This window comes from Empidonax traillii, unplaced genomic scaffold, assembly GCF_003031625.1.
Source record: "Empidonax traillii isolate 1590-97213 ecotype Southwest subspecies unplaced genomic scaffold, ASM303162v1 scaffold398:size1781980, whole genome shotgun sequence".
Taxonomy (NCBI): Eukaryota; Metazoa; Chordata; class Aves; order Passeriformes; family Tyrannidae; genus Empidonax; species Empidonax traillii.
In genome coordinates this window covers 869,696-889,405 of record NW_020955591.1, presented here as the reverse complement: position 1 = coordinate 889,405, position 19,710 = coordinate 869,696, and the positions used below count along the sequence as shown (strand labels likewise).

General features: G+C 40.8%; 1 protein-coding gene across 1 annotated transcript in view; it reads right to left on the bottom strand.

The window, feature by feature from the left end:
- Positions 1-3,964: 3,964 nt before the first annotated feature.
- The window catches only part of DYNC1H1 (dynein cytoplasmic 1 heavy chain 1), a 46,406-nt gene continuing 30,660 nt past the window's right edge, over positions 3,965-19,710 (bottom strand). The window contains exons 52-78 of the mRNA XM_027893592.1: positions 19,498-19,693; positions 18,721-18,838; positions 17,374-17,589; positions 16,634-16,846; positions 16,316-16,443; positions 15,746-15,899; positions 14,833-14,979; positions 14,602-14,752; positions 14,158-14,411; positions 13,853-13,987; positions 13,663-13,757; positions 13,396-13,570; positions 12,063-12,138; positions 10,844-11,004; positions 10,464-10,575; positions 10,321-10,381; positions 9,825-9,948; positions 9,375-9,488; positions 8,926-9,096; positions 8,529-8,746; positions 8,220-8,323; positions 7,612-7,823; positions 6,701-6,854; positions 5,784-5,926; positions 5,244-5,412; positions 4,751-4,878; positions 3,965-4,350 (exon numbers count right to left, since the gene is read on the bottom strand). Coding sequence (XP_027749393.1) covers positions 4,222-4,350; positions 4,751-4,878; positions 5,244-5,412; positions 5,784-5,926; positions 6,701-6,854; positions 7,612-7,823; positions 8,220-8,323; positions 8,529-8,746; positions 8,926-9,096; positions 9,375-9,488; positions 9,825-9,948; positions 10,321-10,381; positions 10,464-10,575; positions 10,844-11,004; positions 12,063-12,138; positions 13,396-13,570; positions 13,663-13,757; positions 13,853-13,987; positions 14,158-14,411; positions 14,602-14,752; positions 14,833-14,979; positions 15,746-15,899; positions 16,316-16,443; positions 16,634-16,846; positions 17,374-17,589; positions 18,721-18,838; positions 19,498-19,693 — 4,058 coding nt within the window. The 3' untranslated portion in view covers positions 3,965-4,221. The remainder of the gene's footprint in view (positions 4,351-4,750; positions 4,879-5,243; positions 5,413-5,783; positions 5,927-6,700; positions 6,855-7,611; positions 7,824-8,219; positions 8,324-8,528; positions 8,747-8,925; positions 9,097-9,374; positions 9,489-9,824; positions 9,949-10,320; positions 10,382-10,463; positions 10,576-10,843; positions 11,005-12,062; positions 12,139-13,395; positions 13,571-13,662; positions 13,758-13,852; positions 13,988-14,157; positions 14,412-14,601; positions 14,753-14,832; positions 14,980-15,745; positions 15,900-16,315; positions 16,444-16,633; positions 16,847-17,373; positions 17,590-18,720; positions 18,839-19,497; positions 19,694-19,710) is intronic.

Genomic DNA, 19,710 nt, shown 5'->3' with positions numbered 1-19,710 from the left:
TTTTCTGGTGGTGAGGTATGTAATTACTCATTGCTCTCTTTAGAGCAATATTTTAAGTGCAGTAAGACTTCCCATAATGCTATTTTAGGCTAACTTTACCAGACCTTTAAAAGTTAGGCTCAGACACACTTTTTACTGTCTTTTAGGAAGGTGACAATCTGGCTTCCTCTTCTTAAGGATTTTTACCTACTCTGGTTTTCCTTTGACCAATAATTCATGGGAAGGTGCCTTATAAACCTACGTTAACTTCTCTTAAATAGGTCATGCCTAGCCCACTTGCTGGAGGACTCAAGAAAGCAAAGGACACCAGGGGAATGCAAGTAGGTTTTGGGTTTTACACAGAAGCCTGCTCTTGGAGTAACATCCAAATTTTAAAATAGAGGTGGGAATGTGTGGATTAACAGGAAAACTTCCACAGTAAGGGACTTAGGGAATCCCTTGAAAGTGACTTTGAAGTCCACTGTATGTTGCTGCTTGTGGTTTTTTTGTTTGTTTGTTCAGGTTTTTTTGTGGACAAACAGGCATCCACCATGTCTAGAGATGTTTATTTTAGTTTTTAGATCCTTACGACGGTGATTCAGAAGATGCATCTGTTCACTCTGACTGTAGCTTGAATTCTTCAAATATTATAAAAGTTGCACCACGGACAAACAGAGCCCCAAAAGCAGTGGCTTTGGAGGATGCTGATACTTCAGATGATGGAGAATCCTTCCCTAATTCTCCAGACCGGCTCTGCCCAGGAACAAAAGCCAGAGAAATTCAGACAGTAAATGACTGTAAAGCACTCCTGGACCTTCCCAGCCAAGAGGAGGGTTTTCTGTTGCAATCACCTGAACTGCCTGGAGCCATGGAAGCATTTACCAATATGAGGGTGACACCTGACCGTGCCTTACTGATGAGTATTAACACCTCAGCCTCCATGGAGCTCGCTGCAAGCCCAGCTGACAATGCTCCACAAACCCTGCTAGCAGCTCATTGTGATGGCATAATGGCCAGGCAGCCCCTAAATAAAAGAAAACAAGTGATTCCCACTCCAGAGAGTGCCAGTGAAAAACTAAGAAGAAAGAAGTTCCGTGTGACTTAATCTGAGGGACGAATAAATCATTGGACAAACTGTTCTGAAGAATCAGCCTGGTGGAGGTTTCTTTTGCAGAGGGTACCTGAACTGAACAAGCTTTGAACAAGCTGGCTGGAGCCTGATACCAGTGCAGCTGCACTGTCACTGTAAACTCTGAGATCCACCTGAAGAATGGAATCAAACAAGTTGTGTGGCAATTCTAGTGAAAACCAGCACAGGTTTATCCTCAGAGTGACAGCCATGCTGGGGCCTCTTGCAGCACCAGCCCCCAGTCCTGTATGCAGCACCTGGAGGCACTGGCTCCGTTTCAGTGTAATTTCACCAAACATGACAAAGATTTGTTGAGGAGGGAAGGAAGAATGTCCTCGTTGTTGGAATTGGCTTTCAACAGCTATAGCTCATCTCACACCTTTTTGTCAGTGTTTGGCTCTTGGTGTGTCTGACCTGTACAGAGGAGGGCAGCAGCTGCTGCTGACTTGTCTTTCAGGTTTGACTACAAACAAGTGAACTGCACCATGATGATCTGACTGCAGCTGATGGCAATCTCTCACTTATTTTCTCCTTCAAGTGGGGAGAAACTGCCTCGTTGCTATTTAAATACCTGTTCCTACCTGACTTGAACAATGTTTTAGGTAGACAGTCTTCATACACCTGCCAGGTCAGCATTTGCAATGTGATGTAGCTGAACTAGCTTAGAGCTTCTTCCTTGGTAGAGAATAATCACTCAGGAGCTGAGAAGTGGTGCCCACAGGTGGGAGGCCAGTTAGGCAGCAAAAACTGTGCCTCTGACCTCCCTCTCTTGTAATTTCTTTTATCACCTTTAGAGTCTGAGTAGTCCATTTATGTGGAAGGGAAACTAACAGCTGTGAAAGTGTAATGATGTAAGCATTTGTTCTGTGCAAGTGGCAGAGATTTTTGATTTCCAGTTTCTTTCATAAGATGGAAAGCCACTCAAAATATTATTTCAGTTCTAGCCTTGCACCCTTCCAGTAACAGCTACATATTTGCTGCATATTTATTACATTAAAGCAACTTTTCTTTCATCCTTATTCCCCAGCTGGAAATGGTTTTTAATCAGTTTGGAAATAAAGTGGTTAAACAGTAAGATTGAGGCTTTTGCCCCAAGATGAGCTACTGTGGTTCCCCCTTGACTTGTCCCAGAGGCCAAGATTGCTGCAGTGAAAACCATGAAGTTAACTGAACAAAACCCAAAACCAAACAATCCCTTGCACTATAGATTTGTATGTACTGTAGCAAGGCCACAGCTCTCTCTGGAATAAGGACTTTTGAAAAGCTTGAAAAATATGACATTGTGATATATACCCTTCAGCCTCGTGTCTGGGTTGCTGTACCATTTTAAGTCCCAGCTATTGCCCCCCATCCCAGCTGTCAGCCCCTTCCTCTGAGGCTAAACAAAACTGAACAGACCTTCCAACTGCAGGTAAGAACCCTGAACTTATCTAGAGAGAATTTCACTTAAACCAGTAGTTTCACACAGCATGCTGAAATAATTCCCTAGGAGAAAATAATACAGGATCAGGAGGGAAGTAATTTGAAGGATAAGCCACAGGGGACAGTATATTTGTAATCTGCTTAGTCAGAATGAGAATCCAACTATGAATTAACTTCTGGACTGAAACTGCACCTTTTGTTAATTCAGGCTTAATGCAAAAGGTAACATAAAAGAGCTGAAGAGTTTGGGAAGCTCCAGCTACTTCAAGCATGTCTGAGACACTCCTGATCTCCTCACAAGATCTCCTAATATGTGGGGAGAGTTTTACAGTAGCTGTTAACACAGCCCAGGTGCTGAGCTACTCACAAAAAGCAGGTGCTGAAAGAAAGAGGCACGTTCAGCTGAGCTGCCAAAAGCCAGCTCTTAAATGTTTAAGCTAAGACTTCATACAGCAATTGGTGTCCAGAGCCAGCAGGAGGTCTGCTTCCTTCCTGGACAATGTATTTGCAGTGATAATGGAGGCAGTGATACCAATTCCAGACACTAATGTTCTGCTGCTGTAAAGGAAAGCATCTCACAGAGGTTAACAAAACAAGGACATTATGGTTAAAACTTGTGTTGGATGATGACGGATGCAAGTTCCCATCATCTCTGTTCATCACAACTATAGGCACAGAAAAGATTACATGGTGCACTGGTTTGGGACTCATTCTTTATAAGGTAACAAATCCAGTCAGGACAGTTCAAGCTATGGTGATTAACTATGCAAAACAGTGGGGAGCAGGCAGACAGACTTAAAAAGCTGTGCACCTGCATTCTTCATTTGCACACTTGATATTAGTCACTGACAGTGGGGACAGTTGTTCTGAGAGGGTGGTCAGAAGGGTTGAAACGCTTAGCCAGTTAATTTAGGATCAGAAAAAGCAAGTGAATGCCCAAACCATTGCATCAACCCAAGCAATTAGCAGGAATTCTCAGCTCCCCTAATTTAGTAACAGTTTGGTCACATGTGAGAGTCTGAAATAATATTGTAACTCCTTGTGTAAGTATTTAATATCATCCTACTGGGCTCAATGAGACATGAATCTGGGGGCTTATTTGACCATAAAAGCAGCTTTAGAGAGAGGAAGCTCTATGGTCAACAGGACAAGAAAGTTTTGGTTAGGATGCTCCAGCTTCTTGATGCATCTTGGCAAGTTACTTCAAGCAAGAGCCAGTTCACTGCAAGTAACTGATGCAACGGCATGAATTATCACAGCAAATAATGTCATACTTTGTATCTTACTGTACTAAAGACTTACATTCCAAGGGTTCTGTTACTGGAGGTTAACTTGAACAGGAACTTGTTATTCTCTGAAAAAACAATAGGTACAGATTTTCCTGACCAAAAACATCACTGTAAGAATTACAGTTCGAGAAACAGGGAGTCAAACAGTTTTGCTATATATTTTATTTAGTATAACATAATCCATCAAATATCACATATACCAATAACCATCTAAAAATCTCATCCAATTTTCCTTCAAAGAAATCTCTCTAGCCTATCTGCTTTCCCACGCATCGCCCCCTTTCTTTCTAGCCAACTTGATATAAATCCATCTGACAACCTACCCAGGTTACAAAAGTACAGGTGAACACTATATAGAAGACTGACAGTTACTACAGAATTAACCAGTCAAAAGAAATTTGTTCACTCAGTGCAGAGAACTGCAACACCACGTTCATAGAAGCTGCGAGGATCTTCCTTGGTGGCTATTTCAAAGTCAACAGTGAAAATCAGATCAGCACGAGTGAAGTTCAGATAAACTGGTAAAGTAACCTGGGGAAAAACATGAACACAGGATAGTTATGTAAGACAGCTGAAGTGTGCAAGATGTTTCTATACAAGATGGGAATTCATGCTCTGGTAACTCAGTGCTCAAAATATGAGGAAAAACCCAAGACCTGATAAACTCACAATGCCTTTATAGGTATAATTCACGTTTTGATGTGAAGAGCATTTGTGGTGTTGGATGCCTCTCCTCCTTATCAATAGATACAAAGGAAAGACCTAGTCAACACTAGGTCTGTTTGCTGCTAGCCTGGAACTTAAGATGCCAGCTGACACTGAGAGTGATTAGAAAAGAACAATTTGATTTGTGGTGCCCAGTACAAGTATCCATATAGCTTCAGGAAAAAAAAAAAGCTAGGTATATCTAAACATTTTTAACAATACTTACAACATTTGCCTTTTTATCAGCATTTGTCTGCTTGATCCAGCGAAGCTGTGTAATGGGCAGTACAGTTGAAATAGCATTCGAAAGTGACAGCTTGTTGTTGCTGCACGTGGCTCCCTGAAGCTTCAGGCCTGTAAATTGAAATACAGTTTAGAGTTCTAAGAGTTTTTACACATCCAAAGACCACCTCCCTGTGTATCATTTACGGGATAAGTCCACTTCATGAGAAGTATTTTGTCCTGCAAAATGAAGAGGTTGCAGGTGATATACTTATGCAATACCACTTAAATATATACTGACCTGAGCCTTGAGATCTATTAGCACTGTAAGTACTTCCCTAATAACTAATATCAAACTAATCTTTAAACAATTTCAGAAAGTGTGTATTAATATATCCTATTAACATAGGATCTTTTTCATTTGACACAGGCCATTTAATACCAGAAGTTTCTGAAAGCATTTTAGGTCAAGGTCCCCTTCTTTCTGATGAGTTTACCTGTGACTCCAAAGCTGCAGGCATCCAGGACTGCATTCTGGGTAGTTGTAACATTGACCTCAAGACAGAGTTCTTCAAGGGACCAGCTGTTTGCTTGAGCAACATACTGTCTTGTAGCAGTAATATATGCCTCTGGTACAAACAGGCCACCGAGGCACACGTGGATGTTCTATTTGGGGGAGGGGGGAATTGGAAAAAAATTATTTCAGCTGCAGTATTAATTAATGACTAATAAATACCACTTCAGCAATCTATTTACATTAAAATGTTCCTGATGCTACTGGAACATTGTGTAACTGCAGAGATGCCTTTCGCTCTAAGGCTTTGTTTCCTACAATACTAAGGCTCAGTTAGCACAGTTAGTCTGCTGAGCCCCACCATGCTGAGACCAGGAGAGACTCAACAGTATTTACAGGCCCATTTCAGAGAACACTGACTCAAGTTCACTGTCTGAGCAACTATTTAAAAGTCCTGATGTGAGGACTCCCTGAAGGTGTTATACAGCTCCACCACCAACCCCTAGAAGTCAGCACAAGGTACCTTCAGTTCTTTTGCTCCACCAGATGCAGCTGCCTGGGAAATGTTCTGCAGCTGTTTAATGCGCTCACTGAAGTCGGACACCCACTGGATAACAGTCATGCCAGCTGGCACTGTGTAATGAGACCAGCTACGAGGCAAAATACCTACAAAAATGTGATTAGAATTAAGTTTTGTTCCTATGTAGGTTGAAATTACACGTTATATTGACACTTCATGTTTTCTCCCAATAACCATTTAAGACCTGGACGGGGATATCAATCTCTACCTTAAAAGGCCCCTCAGTAAGTGAAGGCACTTTCAAAGATTACAAAGCAAATGGCATCCAACTTCAGACACCCTTCAAGAACAGCAAGTGCAGTTACACACAGCTGTGTACTGCAGGGCCTGATCTCCAAGTCTGCATAAAGATTTGGGTTCTTTAGAAAAAACTGAAGAGGTCAAGTATCTGTGTTTTAGGAAATGCTTTTGTACAAAGCAGACAGCAAATCTTCATGCATTATTACAAGCAGGATGTCTGTGAAAATTCCACATTTTATATAAAATCTTGATACAGATTTTCGGAGAACTTGAATATTTTCTAGGAGTAATATTACTCACTATGTGGTGTAAGTAACTTTGTTCTGTCACAATTCAGACATATTGAGAGAATTTATGAAGATTTCAGCTTAGAAATTAAGCTGCTAATATAAACCATACAGAAAAAAGACTAATATTTGATACCTCAACTTGAGATCTCAAACCAAAACAACTGGAATGTTATGCTTGACACAAAAGTATTGTTTGTGTGAAACTGTAAAGCCTATCCAAATTTTTTCTGCCGTTTTTTTTTGGTTTTAAAAGCTGCTGACCACAAAAGCCTCTTACAGAGTGCAAGAGGCAAAGAGAGCCGTGGGAGGTGGTGATTTGAAGGGCCATACCTTTCACCAGCTCATTTATAAGTGTGCGCAAGTAGTTGGTTTGTTTCTTCTTTCCTTCACACACTTGAACCACATCTGCAAGGTCCTGACGAACATCCTGGAGCAGCTTAGCTCCCATTTTCACCTCTCTCTCAAAGAATCGGAACAAAGGATCCTGATGGTCAAAACATTGAAAGTTAAGTTGCAGATCAAAGTTCTTGCTGGAAAACTGCCACAAAAACCAACCCCCAAATCCTGGGTGAGCTGCGCAGTGACACTGGGACTAAAAGTGTAAATGTGGAAGATACAGCGTGTGGTGCATGAAGTGAGTGCAGAAATGGTTTTACAACCAACAATCTCTCCCTCAGAGAAGCAAGAAAGCAGAATTCATAGCTGAAGAATTAATGCAGACTGCCTGCTGCAGCTCCTTCCAATCACCTATGGATTCTTTTTAATCAGCAACAAAAGGCTCTTGCCTAATGTCCCAGAGTAAGTCCTTGGAAGCAGTTAGACAATCATGGGCACATGAACTAGGGAGCTTATTCCCAAGCTAGAGTTCAGGATACCACTATACAGATCTCAGAAGTTTCCAGCCCATACAGTTTCTGTTCTGAGATAGCAGAAGCTGCTGCCCCATCTTCCCTCACTGACCATCACTACATTTTAGCAGCAGTTCATGTGCACTGGTTGTAAAGACACTATCACAAGCATCAGTGTGGCACAACCACTTGTTTCCTGCTACCTGATCACAGAGAAGCTTCAGAAGTGGTACCCTTACAGTTTGCCATTGCATTTCTTCAAATAATGCACTTGTAATCAGCACCGATAGAGGTTCCATTGACCCTTGAACAGTTTAACTGGTACTTGCACTTCACCACGTACCTGAACCTGTGCTTTTCCTATGCCCACATTAGATAAAATTTAGTTCTTACTTTAATGTTTTCCACAGTCCTCTTCAGATGGTTTAGAGTTTGTGGGATAAGGTGGAGCCAGTTAGAGGCTGTGGTGTGCAGTGTTCTCATCCATGCTGGGCGCCCATCTGACGTAGAATCAGTTCTTGTCTTCTTCTCTGTTTCTGCATAGGCTAGATCATCCTCATCCTCTAGCATCTGCATTTTCAGCATTTTACTGATCATATCTATGCCTAAAATAGGAAATATGCTATTAGTCAGAGAAGCTGTGGAATCAACATGAAAACATCCTACTACATGCAAGAACCAGGACTTTTCCTTATCCCTAGTGTAAACCTAAGATTCAGAACTGCCCAGCTGTAGGTGGCTCCAGAGCTGACAATAAAGCCTCCCAGAATTAAGATGGAAGCCTGCCATCTGAAAGCCTAAATATAACTGGTTTTTTGATGCACAAGCTTCTGATCAGTTTTTGGACTACTCAAGTTCTTACCCTGCAGAAGTTAAACCAGCTATGTTGAGGGAAGGGGGGAAAGCTATTGACTCTTCAGCAAAATTTGTATTCCTCTTCTACTTTTTAGTTACAATGGTTGCCTGGTAATCTGTGAAATCACTAAAGTTCTGGTTTTTACCTTGGGTGGTGAGAAGAACTTTCTCTGCATTATTTGGCAGGCCCAGCCATGATGGCGTTTGTGTATCTGGCAGCATCTCAACCCACTGGACAAACTCCTCACGCCTGCAAATCAAGAGTTTAATATTCATTAGAATGTTTCCTCTATTACAATGCCAAGGTAATTCTTTGCCTGAGACAGAGGTTTACACAGCACTGAAATACAGGTAAGGTGTTTGGTTTTTTGCTTTTCTTTGTGTGCAAGTTTTTAATTAAAGACAAAAAAAAAGAAAAGTTGTACAGAGAGATCAGGACAAGGAAATATTGATACCTGATTCCATCTGGCATCTGAATATCTTTGTGTCCATCAACTTTGCAAGCCAGTTTGAATTCGCTATCAAAACTCAGAGTAGTGAACAGACGCTCCAAGAATGTGTTCAACAAACGTTGATCAAATTCATTATCGATGCGGCCTCCATAGATAGACTGTGCCATCAGTGTCTTCAAGGCAGACCAGGGGATTTTGTCAGGTGAAATGTTTTGACGACCCTATAATTAGCAGGAAACAATATTTTTCACATCTCCTCTGACTGAGGAATCGAATTCAAGACCTTAATTACAATGCCATCTGGTTATTTGTGCCTACTCATTCAACTTCCTAAATGTTTCCAGAACAGACTGTTTAACTGAAAATCTAATCTGTTACCCAAGGACACAACACTACTTGCCTTGGCTGTATCATCCAACCACGTATCCACTGTGTCACAGGCAGATCTCAGGTCAGACTCTCCAAACTCGTACTTCTTGGACCAACCCAACGGAGCGTAGCGCAGGCGCTCTTGGATAATGGCATGGAACCAGGCCAGGAGGAAATACAAACGAGCACGCTCATTGGGAGACTAGGAAGTGAAGAGAAAAAAAATCCCAAAAACTGTTACTCAAGTGAACTGATAAAAATCAAAATCTGCTAAAAGGCTAGAAAGTATCAAGTTTAATGCTGAAGTGCTACCAAAACCTTATACATTCTACCAACAGAAGAACCAACTACTAGTTTGCTTCTGTGAGGAGAGAAGAACATCCAAGGTACATCTTAGAAGCTGAGGTTTTATCATCTAAGGTCATAGTTCAACAAACACATTCTTCCACTTAGTTTCATCAACACAAACTGCAAGCTTACCTTGCACATCCTAGAAACTGGAATGCTGCTGAAGGTCCTCAGCATGTTTGCCTTCACACCAGGAGGAGGTTCAAACACAAAGATACGCCCAGCACGTAACAAATTCACTGGTACCTATAAAAGATCAATAAGCTCAAACCCACCTGTTTTAGCCTTCACTAAATTAAATCTCTCTAACAGCACAATTTGCATTAACTTCAAAACCTTGTTGTGAGCACACAAACTCTTGCCTTTCTTTTGGCGGGTGGAGGAAGCAGCAAAAAGGAGGGTATGATGTTTTCAGCTACAATTAAGTTATCAAAAACCATTGCTAGTAACTCCCCTGACAGGCATGTATTTTTCTTTTCCTTACTGCAGAAAGGTAGTAATGAGAAATCCTTCCCTGGGTAGCACTCTTGGCTTTGAAGGCTAGTTACTCCCCCAGAGAATCAAATTTTAAATCAATATTACCTTTGGATTAATCTCCATGGTAAGGAAGAGTCTGAAGCAAGCATGTGGTTGTAGGGAATGTAGCTTCTTTTCTAGTTGCATGAGCCAGCCAGGAGCCAGGTGAACATTCTTCAGCATTACCCATCTGTGAATTTTTGAAACAGGAAAAGTTCTTTTTAGTGTACAGCTTACAGATCCTTGCTGTAATCACCACAAGTTACAGAACAAGATATCAATGCTACAGATTTTCCTACCTCTTTTAAACCTGTTTTCTACATAGAATCAGTTATTATGTACTGTAAATAGGTTAACTTTCTTGTTTTTCAGATACCACTTACTTTTCTTGATAATATTTAAATAGAGGTTGTGAAAAGCTGTGCTTGTTACTACAAATTTCATTTCAAAAGATGGTCTCCTTATTTTTACTCAGGGTTTTATCTGTTTAGCCAGTAGATTACTTTCCCCTGTTTACCTTTCTACCAGGCAGTTTCCTAGCTGAAAATGAAACAGAACTTACCTTCCAGATTTCACTGCTGTGTTTATTGCTTTATCTGCTTGGTTAAACCCTTCAGCAGAACCTAAAAGACAGAAGGGTTGCTAAAGCTCTTACTGCTAACAATTTCATTTATACTCAGATGATGAAATCAGGTATGTTCTTACCAATAGCAATAGAAGTTATCTGCGTGTTCTGCTCAGCTGCAAGGTCTTCAACATGACCACTGGCATCGTAACCAGGCACTGAACACATCAGCACAGGGGTATTTGGTTTCACCTGTGGTCCAAGAAGTTTAAAAGGATAAGGATCAGTCACTACATAAATATGGGAATGCAGTAAGCTCAGTGCTTCTTCCCTCTGCCCAGCTAAAGACATTATGTTACTCTTACATTAACAAATACAAAACCAATCCACTCCTCACACCATAGGGAGAAGGGTAAGTAAATAAATGTTTTGTTGGACAAATTTAGTCATTATGGAACTCATGCAAGGTGGCACTAAGCCCTGCCTCAGGATTTTAGCCGTTCAAAAGCAAGCAGATTACCTCTGTATCTACGATTTGTGTCAGATCTAAAGGCTGCTCCATAATGGACATGAAAGACTCTCCAAGATTTGTTGAAACAAAGGTGTGTGCCATGGCCAGCAAACGATCCGGACGGAAGGCCTGGATCAGAAGCAAGCGATGAATGGCCTGTCCAATAGGAGCTGGAACGAGGAGACAGGATTAGATGGACAGGTAAGAAAACCATTCTCAACACCCTCCTCTCTTCAATTCTCCATTCAATTTTTCTCCATTTTGTTTTGAAGACTATATTTAGAAAGTTAATTATCCCTCTGAAAGATCTGTTGCAACTTTTTAACAGAATGCTTACATTCCATCTTCACACTCACCAGCTTCAGCTGGTTTGTCTTCTGCAACACTTTAACTGCCTGCTGGATTGCTCATGTTCTGAGCCCTCCACAAGCCCCCCTGGACAAGATGCATTTGGATTCTACTGAAATGCTACTGGTTTACAAAATCTACAGGCTAGAGGTATTGCCATGAGTGATTTTAATTTCTAGGGACAAGAGATCTCTTCATACCTCACTCATACAATCATCTGCTGTTGAGGTAGACTTATATAGTACTATCCACTTGTGTAGCATGCACAGGGTAGATAACCTAGAGCTGCTTCAGGTAATGGTCAAGCAGCTTCAGGGTAGCTAGAATCCCTAATTTAAAAAGCTGCCTACAGGAATGAGCCCACAATGATAGACAGCAAACACTTCCTAAAGTTACCTTTCAGTCTGGGGAGGAACCAAAGGGTAACAGTTACCCTGAAGTTCTAACTCTTAACAAATTAGCACTAACAACTAATGTAGCAAGAGCTAAGACTTCACCTTTAAGATACAACTGCAGGAGGAAATGTTCTAGTAGACCAGCCCTGTCCTCAGAAAAACTTTGTCCTGGAGCTTTTTAGAGTCCTGAGCTGCCTCCATCTTTGCGATGACTAAGGTTAATCCAAACTATTATGTAATCTAATGAGATTGTAGAATTATGTTTCCTCAGTGGAAGACCACACAAATTAACCTCCCAAAAAAACCCAAACCTCGAAACCCACCCCCACCAGACTTCAAGTTCTTACACAATCCCAACTTTATGATTTTCTTAACCATTAAGGCCCAAAATTAAATTCTACTTTAGAACTGCTTTTAAACCCATAGTAACTCTGCTCAGATCAGTACAGTACGACTGGTGTGGACAATAGTGCAACTTCACTTACTTGCAGGCTTTTCTTCAGTCCAAAGGTATGGTACAGTCTGCTCGGGGGAGCTGCTATCCAGCCAGATACAGAATTGCTGTATTGAAAAAAATGTTCAATGTCAGCCTTAGTAGCTAGAATTCATTGTACTGCAAAAATGTTCAGCTACATATGAACTTTTTAGGAAACAAAGATTGCCAGGGTAGGGTTCAACTTGTCCAAACTCCACTGTCTTTGGATTTGCAAAAAGATCTTTAAAATTCCCCATTTAACGGTCCTATCTTATGATCCATCTAAAATTTAGATCATAATAAAAATTTATATTGAGTACCAGAAGCATTTGAGCTTCCATCTATGAGTAAGGCTTGAGAAACAAAACAGGGCTAATGCTGTTAAAAAGAAACAGTATTAATGAAATTGAGTCAATCATAAAACTTAGCCCCAAATATTGTCTAACACTCAACATAGTTTGGTCTTTTCCCAGGCTTCTAGTTATGAATGGTTTGAGTGTTTTACATATAAATAGTTTGAATGTTTCCTTGAGCAAGACTGCAGTAAGTTCTTGACTCATTTCAACGAATTTCTCCAAGTTCTGTTGGTTTTTAAAACAAAAATCCACATGTAGAACTCAAATTACACTTTGTCTATTATGCTTTGTGCCAAATCATTTCCCTGCCATGCCCTATTGCTGCACTGCCTCCAGCATCACAATTCTACAGACCTCTAACAAGCCCAAGCTGTATGTCATTTTACCCCAGGGTGAAGAGTTTGAGAAAATTAGACATAGTAAAGAGAATTCGACTTCCAATATAAAAGCCAGGCAGGGCAAAACAAGCAGGTACTATTTAAGATATGGACAATTTGGAACGTGACAGTTTCACAGTCAGAACAAAGATGAATTCTTTAGAACACTTCAGTCATGAGAATAAGCCAAGAGCTCAGCAGCTGAGCACTATCCAAATTCATGTCCAAAAGCCCACCATAATGAAGTTATGTATGGCTGGGGCTGCTCTCCTGTCTTGCACAATTATCACAGAATAGTGATGCAGGAAAAGACATGCAGCATCACACTTCCTGCTACCATGGGAACCAAAGCTGGTAAACCATAAAGCCAGATGAATGGTGAAGCCACTTCCAAGTCCATGTGAACAGTGGTATTTACAACAAGTTTTAGAGCTGGATTACTAAGGAAATAGGAATATTCATTTCCACTACAGCTACAACTAGTTATTGATAAAGCTGCCCTATTCCCATCCTAGGAGAGCTTACTTGTGAGCACAAAGCTCTTCAAGCAGAGACCTAAAAAGCTTCACAAGATAGTTCAGTGCAGAAACAAGCCCTAGCCAACACTTACCTCATCTGCTTGAACTTTGGAAACAAGGTCCTTAAATGCAGGAAGGCAGCTCAACCTCATCATTGCTTCTGTTTGCTCTACAGTCAAACCATTGATTTTGGGGAGAGATGCAGTGTTTAGTACAATCTCCTTCCCTCTCAGGAAGTGCTGGAATTCTGCATCATATGTAGGCTCCCTAATGTTAAGGGAAAAGAAGACTTCAGCCAGATGCCTTCAAGACAGCCCTCCCTTGGTCAACTAAAGTGAAATGAGAATATGAATGTTTACCCAATAGTGCCTTTCAGTTTGATCCGAGCCAACAACATGGCAAATGTTATATGATCCTGATGCAGCATGCCACGTGCCACTCTATTGAATGCCACCTACCAACAAAACAGGAAAGTTAGTACAGAGGCCATGACCTCTTGACCCTTCAAATATGATTAAAGAATTACACTTATTAGTTAAAAAAATGAACCTGGAAGAGATCCTTTGTGATGATTGAGAGACGATGAGTATGGTCTGTAATTCCCTTCAGATTTGGGTTCTCATACAAGACATTGTGATAGATGTCCAGGAAAAACTGGAGGGAGTACTGGTACAGGAAATGTATCTGAAAGACAAAAGAGTTCAGTGTTTCTCTCTTGAGTCCTGCTGTTTGACAGTCATTGGCATATGCCAAACAAACTGCAGTATGGCAGCTGCGCTGGAATCAGGTAGTGCCTATTTAGCTTTAAACAGTAAATACATGAAGGTTCTGGCAGGAAGAACAACTCATCCTACCTGTTTCAGTGACTCCATAGTAAAGTAGATACTGCTGCATGCTGTAGAAAGAGGCAGGTACTGCTGAGAAACCGTCTCCACTTCTTGCATGACAATATCAGTCTCTTCCACTTTTCTGGTGACCTCTGCTGCTTCCTTCTTCAGGTTCTCAAGAGTAGTAATGATGGTGTCATCATCCAGGATCCGTCCCTTCACTTCATTAAGTGCTTGCAGTAGGGATTTTTCCAACTGACGCAAGCGCAGCTGAAATTCACCTTAATTAGAAGAAAAAACAGGTCACATTGTATAGATAAAAATACTTTTCAAGAATGTAAATTGTGTGTACTTTGCCTTTGGACATTCTGAGAAGTCAGAGGATGCAGACATTTTACTGTGTATTTCTACAGCTACAGTAAAACTACTGTATTCTTTTAGAACAGAAGGAGTTCATTTCGGTAAACATACCCTGAAGCTTGAGGAGGTCAGAGCGTTTTTCATCAACATCTGGCCTTTCAGCTTTCAGGACTTCATTCAGACACTGGCTCTGTAAACTGCTGCGAGTTACTGTGAAGTTTACAAATGTAACACGAGAGCAGAGGTCCGGTGGGAATTCAACCTGTCACAGGAAACATGAAAACCTTTCTCAGCTTTCTGAGACACCCTTTCTACAAACAGGACAGCTTTTGTTTTACTTACTGTTGGATCTCTGGTGGAGAGGAAGATGACGAAGGATGGTGACAAATCAATATCTTGGTCTCCCAGAGTAATGAGAACTCTGCCTCCAGTTCTTCGGACTTCCCGATTCAGAACAGGATTCAGAACTGGATCGTAGCTCTCCACGTCCTAAAAGCAGAAATGTGTTAAGAGATTCTGTTGCTTGCAAGTGTCTCAAGCAAAAACTCCCAATCCAACTGGGGCTTAAAGGTCTGGTAACCAATCAGTAGGCAGTTGGTTAGGAATACAGACGGCATTCAGAGGGTATTTCCACTTTAGATTTGTAGTTGAGCTCCACAAGCACAAAGTTTGGGCTGGTTACCATGCATAGCCTCAGAAGGGTAGTATTACTGATGGCTGTAATTGTGTTAGCCCTAATGTATTACAAGCCCTATCCTAAGCAACACAAGCAACAGTTACTGTGAGCTAACCCCATTTTCCCATTTCCATACTAAGAAGCAAAAAACATACCCATCTCAAGTGAAAGTCAACTAAACCTGCAGTTACATATTTTTTGTATTACTGAAACTTCTCCCTGATACTCAGAGTAATTTAATTCTAGACAACTAGCCATATTATTTGCTATTATCTATTACTAGAGATAGCATATGAAAACAAAGGCTGCAAGTCATTTTACAGAGTGGAAGTAAGGAAAGATAATTTCAAAATTAAAGCATTTGATCTTGAAATGGTAGAAAAGGAAACACCTTCTTTTGATTTTGTAGCTTACCAATGTTCTTCTCAGGACTAACACCTCACATATTACTATTTTATTTGGTAAATTATAGTTGAAAATAAAGTTGCTCGCATGTCACTAAAAGAAGAAATGCAAACTTTTCTAGAAAACAGGACAGAATTCAAGAATTTATAGTTTCTACGTGACCACGTAACTAACCTGAACTAGAAGTGGGTTACCAAATCTCAAGGCACTTTCCAAGTTCTTCCTGAAAGCGTCATCCAAGAAACTAGTACGAGTTATCTTACGGTCTTTATATTCATTCATGATAAACTCTGTGGCTTGCCCAGAGGGATCGATGATCAATGGATACCTTAAGTTAGTAATAAAACACTCTCATTATTCAGGTTTTAACTGCAGACAATGTCTAAGCAGTTTTATGAGTTCACGCTACATTTTAAGTCTCAACTTTAAAACCTTGTTTACTAAAGGAATAATTTGGGACAGGTTCAATGACTTCAGAGTTTTGAAAGTTAAGTCTGTTATTTGGGCAACAAAAAAGCTTCAGTTGAAGCCAATTTACTTCAACAGCTAAGCATAACAAAAAAAGGCAAGCAAAGGTGAATGAAAGTTTTTATGTTTACACATGGTTGAGAAGCTTTTAAAAACATCAGAGGTTCCCACAACAGTGAAAACAGTGCTGTGAAAGAGTTACTGTGATGGAAAAGGTGCAAACTCTGCCTGTTGTGAGAATATTGTTGAAGAACTCTACATCTTAGCATGAAATACCTATTAAACCGCTTGAGCATGATGGCATTCTCAGTGCACAGGTCATCTGCAGGTAGAGAACTTGCTTGCCAGCGAAGCCGCTCGTCCGCATTGGAAAGGTACTCTGTCCTTGCAATGTCCGTACGGAACTGCAAGAAGGAAACACGGGTAATATTTAACTAGAGATTCTCCAACTAGCTGGTGAAGACATTTTAAATAAACGCAGCTCTATGAGGTGTTCTTTTCCAACAGCTCCATTCTTTACCCAGCAATGTTAAAGCTCCTTTAGCTGCTGCAGTAAATCGAGTTATGGTTAACTTATCATGACTGCACCTTTACCTGGATATTTGCTTGCTGCAAATGGTGAGACCATGTAGTGAACAGATTCTGCCGCATCTGCTGATCAAAGTAGCCAGCATAGGCAATAAAAGCTCCTGAAAGTAAACAGTCCCCTGCAATAGTGGACATCTGGTTCTTGAAGGTTTCACTTGTCTTCTCCCACCTTTCACGTTCAGCAGAAAGACTCTTCAGAAGAGCTGTGCTGCGGTTCACCTAGAAATAAGTGGTGAAGTAGACTCTTTAGATGATGAACTGTCATAAGGCTCTTAGAACACCTAAATATTGGCTCAAGGCCCAAGTTAAATTTAAAAGCTCAGAATGAGATTAAATTTGTGCAGAATCACTTCAGTGTTAATTTATTATGTTGATTTTAACTGTTGCCTTGATTAACTTAGAAGTGCTAAGTACTAGCATAGTAGTGACATACTAACGACTAGATCAAGTAGATAAAGAAATTCACTCCCCTAGAAGTTCAGTTAAGACATGCAATCACACTACATCCACGCCTGTTTCCAAAGGTTTTCTATGTATTTTAAAACCTTATTTGAACTGTCTTGTTAACCAAGTAGCAACATGTGTTGATATTTCTAATTCCAGCCAGGTTTCAGTAGCTTAAGAAGCCTCATGACATCCAGAGATGAAACAGTTCAAATACACTGCACAGGAGAAGCAACTGAAGTCCACTAAAAAGGGCTGTCAGAGATTAAAAACAAAAAATTACTGATATATAAATGTCTTACTTTAGCTTCTACAGCAGCCAAGTCTGCCTTAATGGCTTGAGCCTCCGAAATCAGTACTGCGTATTCCTCTTTGTAACGGGCAATACTGGCCTCAAGATCACGAATCATCTGCTCCACTTCATTTGCTTTCTGTTGGTTATCTTTGGCATCATCCTCCAGCTTCTGCAGTTCATTGCGTAGAGGTTCCACTCTTTTCAACATATCAGCATAGTTTAGCTGCAAACAATAAATAAACCCTTTACACTTTCTGAAATGACATGTGCTATCAAGAACCACAGAATTCAGATCAACTGAGTCTTTTCAAGTTTTTCTGCTTCTGATCTCTGTAAGAATCACTACTTCAAAGGAACTTAGTACCACTTATCAATCCCTAGGACTTCAGTTTAAACCCAGCACAGACATACAAGCAATTGCTTTTTGCAAGATCCTTCTCCTGCTCTGTAGATTTATATGAAGCCACCTAAAAGGTTCAGACCACACTAAGAAGTGCACAGCATTGTTCCACATAAATACTCAACTGGGTGTCCATGCCAGTAATGTGCTAATCTGCCTTTCTGAGCAATGAAATGAGTATAGCTAAGCCACAGAACAAGTTGGTTAGAGAATGGTGTGAATAACACCAAGGTTGTGGGTTCAATCCCCACACTGGTCATTCACATAAGAGTTGGATTTGATGATCCTTGAGGGTCCCTTCCAACTCAGAACATTCACTATGTCTGGGAAGTGTATCATACAATGTCTGTGTGATCTTGTAGGAAAATTAGGACAGGGCCTATTGGCAAGAGTCAAGCTAAATACAGTCTCTCCACATCATGCCATTCCAAGCAGGCACAGTTTTAACGAGCCAAGCGTTTTGCTGTATGGAACACCAACAGGCAAGTAAAACCATTCTTGGATATCTCAGTAGAGGGGCATCTTTGCCAAAACCTATTCCTTGAGGAAACTAGTCAAATATTTGGAAGTCTGCCTAAAAGATTCTGGCAGAGCTGCCTGTGAGCAGGTCCTAGTTTGAGGCAAGACAAATGCAGTCTCTATTAAGAGGATTGCATTGCATTTTCCAGTGGGGAGCTGTACTGTCCAGTAGAATGATACAAAAAGCATCTACTACTGTTCACTGTAACATAAAGTTTTTCAGTGCAGAAGCTGTATCACAACTTGCCAGTTCTCTGGCACAGCACTATAGATCCAGCATTCATCTGAACCATCTATCCATTTCTTAGAAGCAAAATAGCTTGCAAAACTTCATTGAATAAAGACAAATTCAGCATGTTTAGACATTGCTAATGTGAGCAATGTGTTCAGGCTCACTCTCTTCACCTTGCCTTTGCTTTCTCAAACCAACTTTACCTGTGCAATTGCCCATTTCACCATAGGTCCACAAGCTAGTGATGCTCTGTTTACAATTTCATAATTGTAACTTGGATTTGACAGGTAGTTTTTCTTCATCCTCTCCCGGATGGCATCACTGCAAGGGAAAAGTTTTTAGAGACAGCATCAATACACTGTATGTCAGCACACAGGTATTCAGTATCCCTTTATCTGGCCTGCCTTCCACAGCTAACAATGAATACTTCCTGGGAGTTCTGCTGTCTGGTAGCTGGAATGTTTTAATTAGTTCAACATGTTGTTTCAGAAATGACAGCTTATGGGTGATATAAGGCACTTAGCAATATTTTTAAGATTAGTCACTCACAGACTGCTTAACTCCATGCCAAAAAACTTGGAGTTGGAAGGGAATTCAGATGTCTAGTTTGATATTCCGCTCATGTTCAGAGCCAGCTAGGAAATGGACCTCCTCAGCTGGATAAAGCCCTCAGCAACCTGGTCTGTTATTGCTGCAAAACCACTTTCAACTGACTATGTGGCTTTGGAGACCAACACATTGCTTTGCAACCGTGCCTTGAAGTTACTTGACACCAGCTCTTTTGTCCCACTCTGCCTGTTGCCCCTTGGCTTCAGAAGTCTGTCTCCTGTACCACCTGCACGTTCACTACATGCAGGAATATGCTGGTGCCAAAAGAATTCAAGTGCTACCAAAGCAATTACACAGAGGCAAGTCCAGTTAAGACCCTCTGTTCTTTGCAAATAATTTCTTCACACAACTAACTCACACTTGCACTTTACCTGATTTCCTCAGCAGAGAAGTTAACAATGGTTGGAATGAAGTTCTCCCTCATGATGATGGAACGTATTTGTTTCCAGTCAGTGGTACTTTCACCTAACAGCAGGCAGATGGATTCCAGTGCTAACTTAACTGCTGCAGGTGGATTAGCCATGGAACGGACCTCAACCAGGTGCTGTTTCTTGATTGACTTCACAGCTACCCAGTGCCAGAAG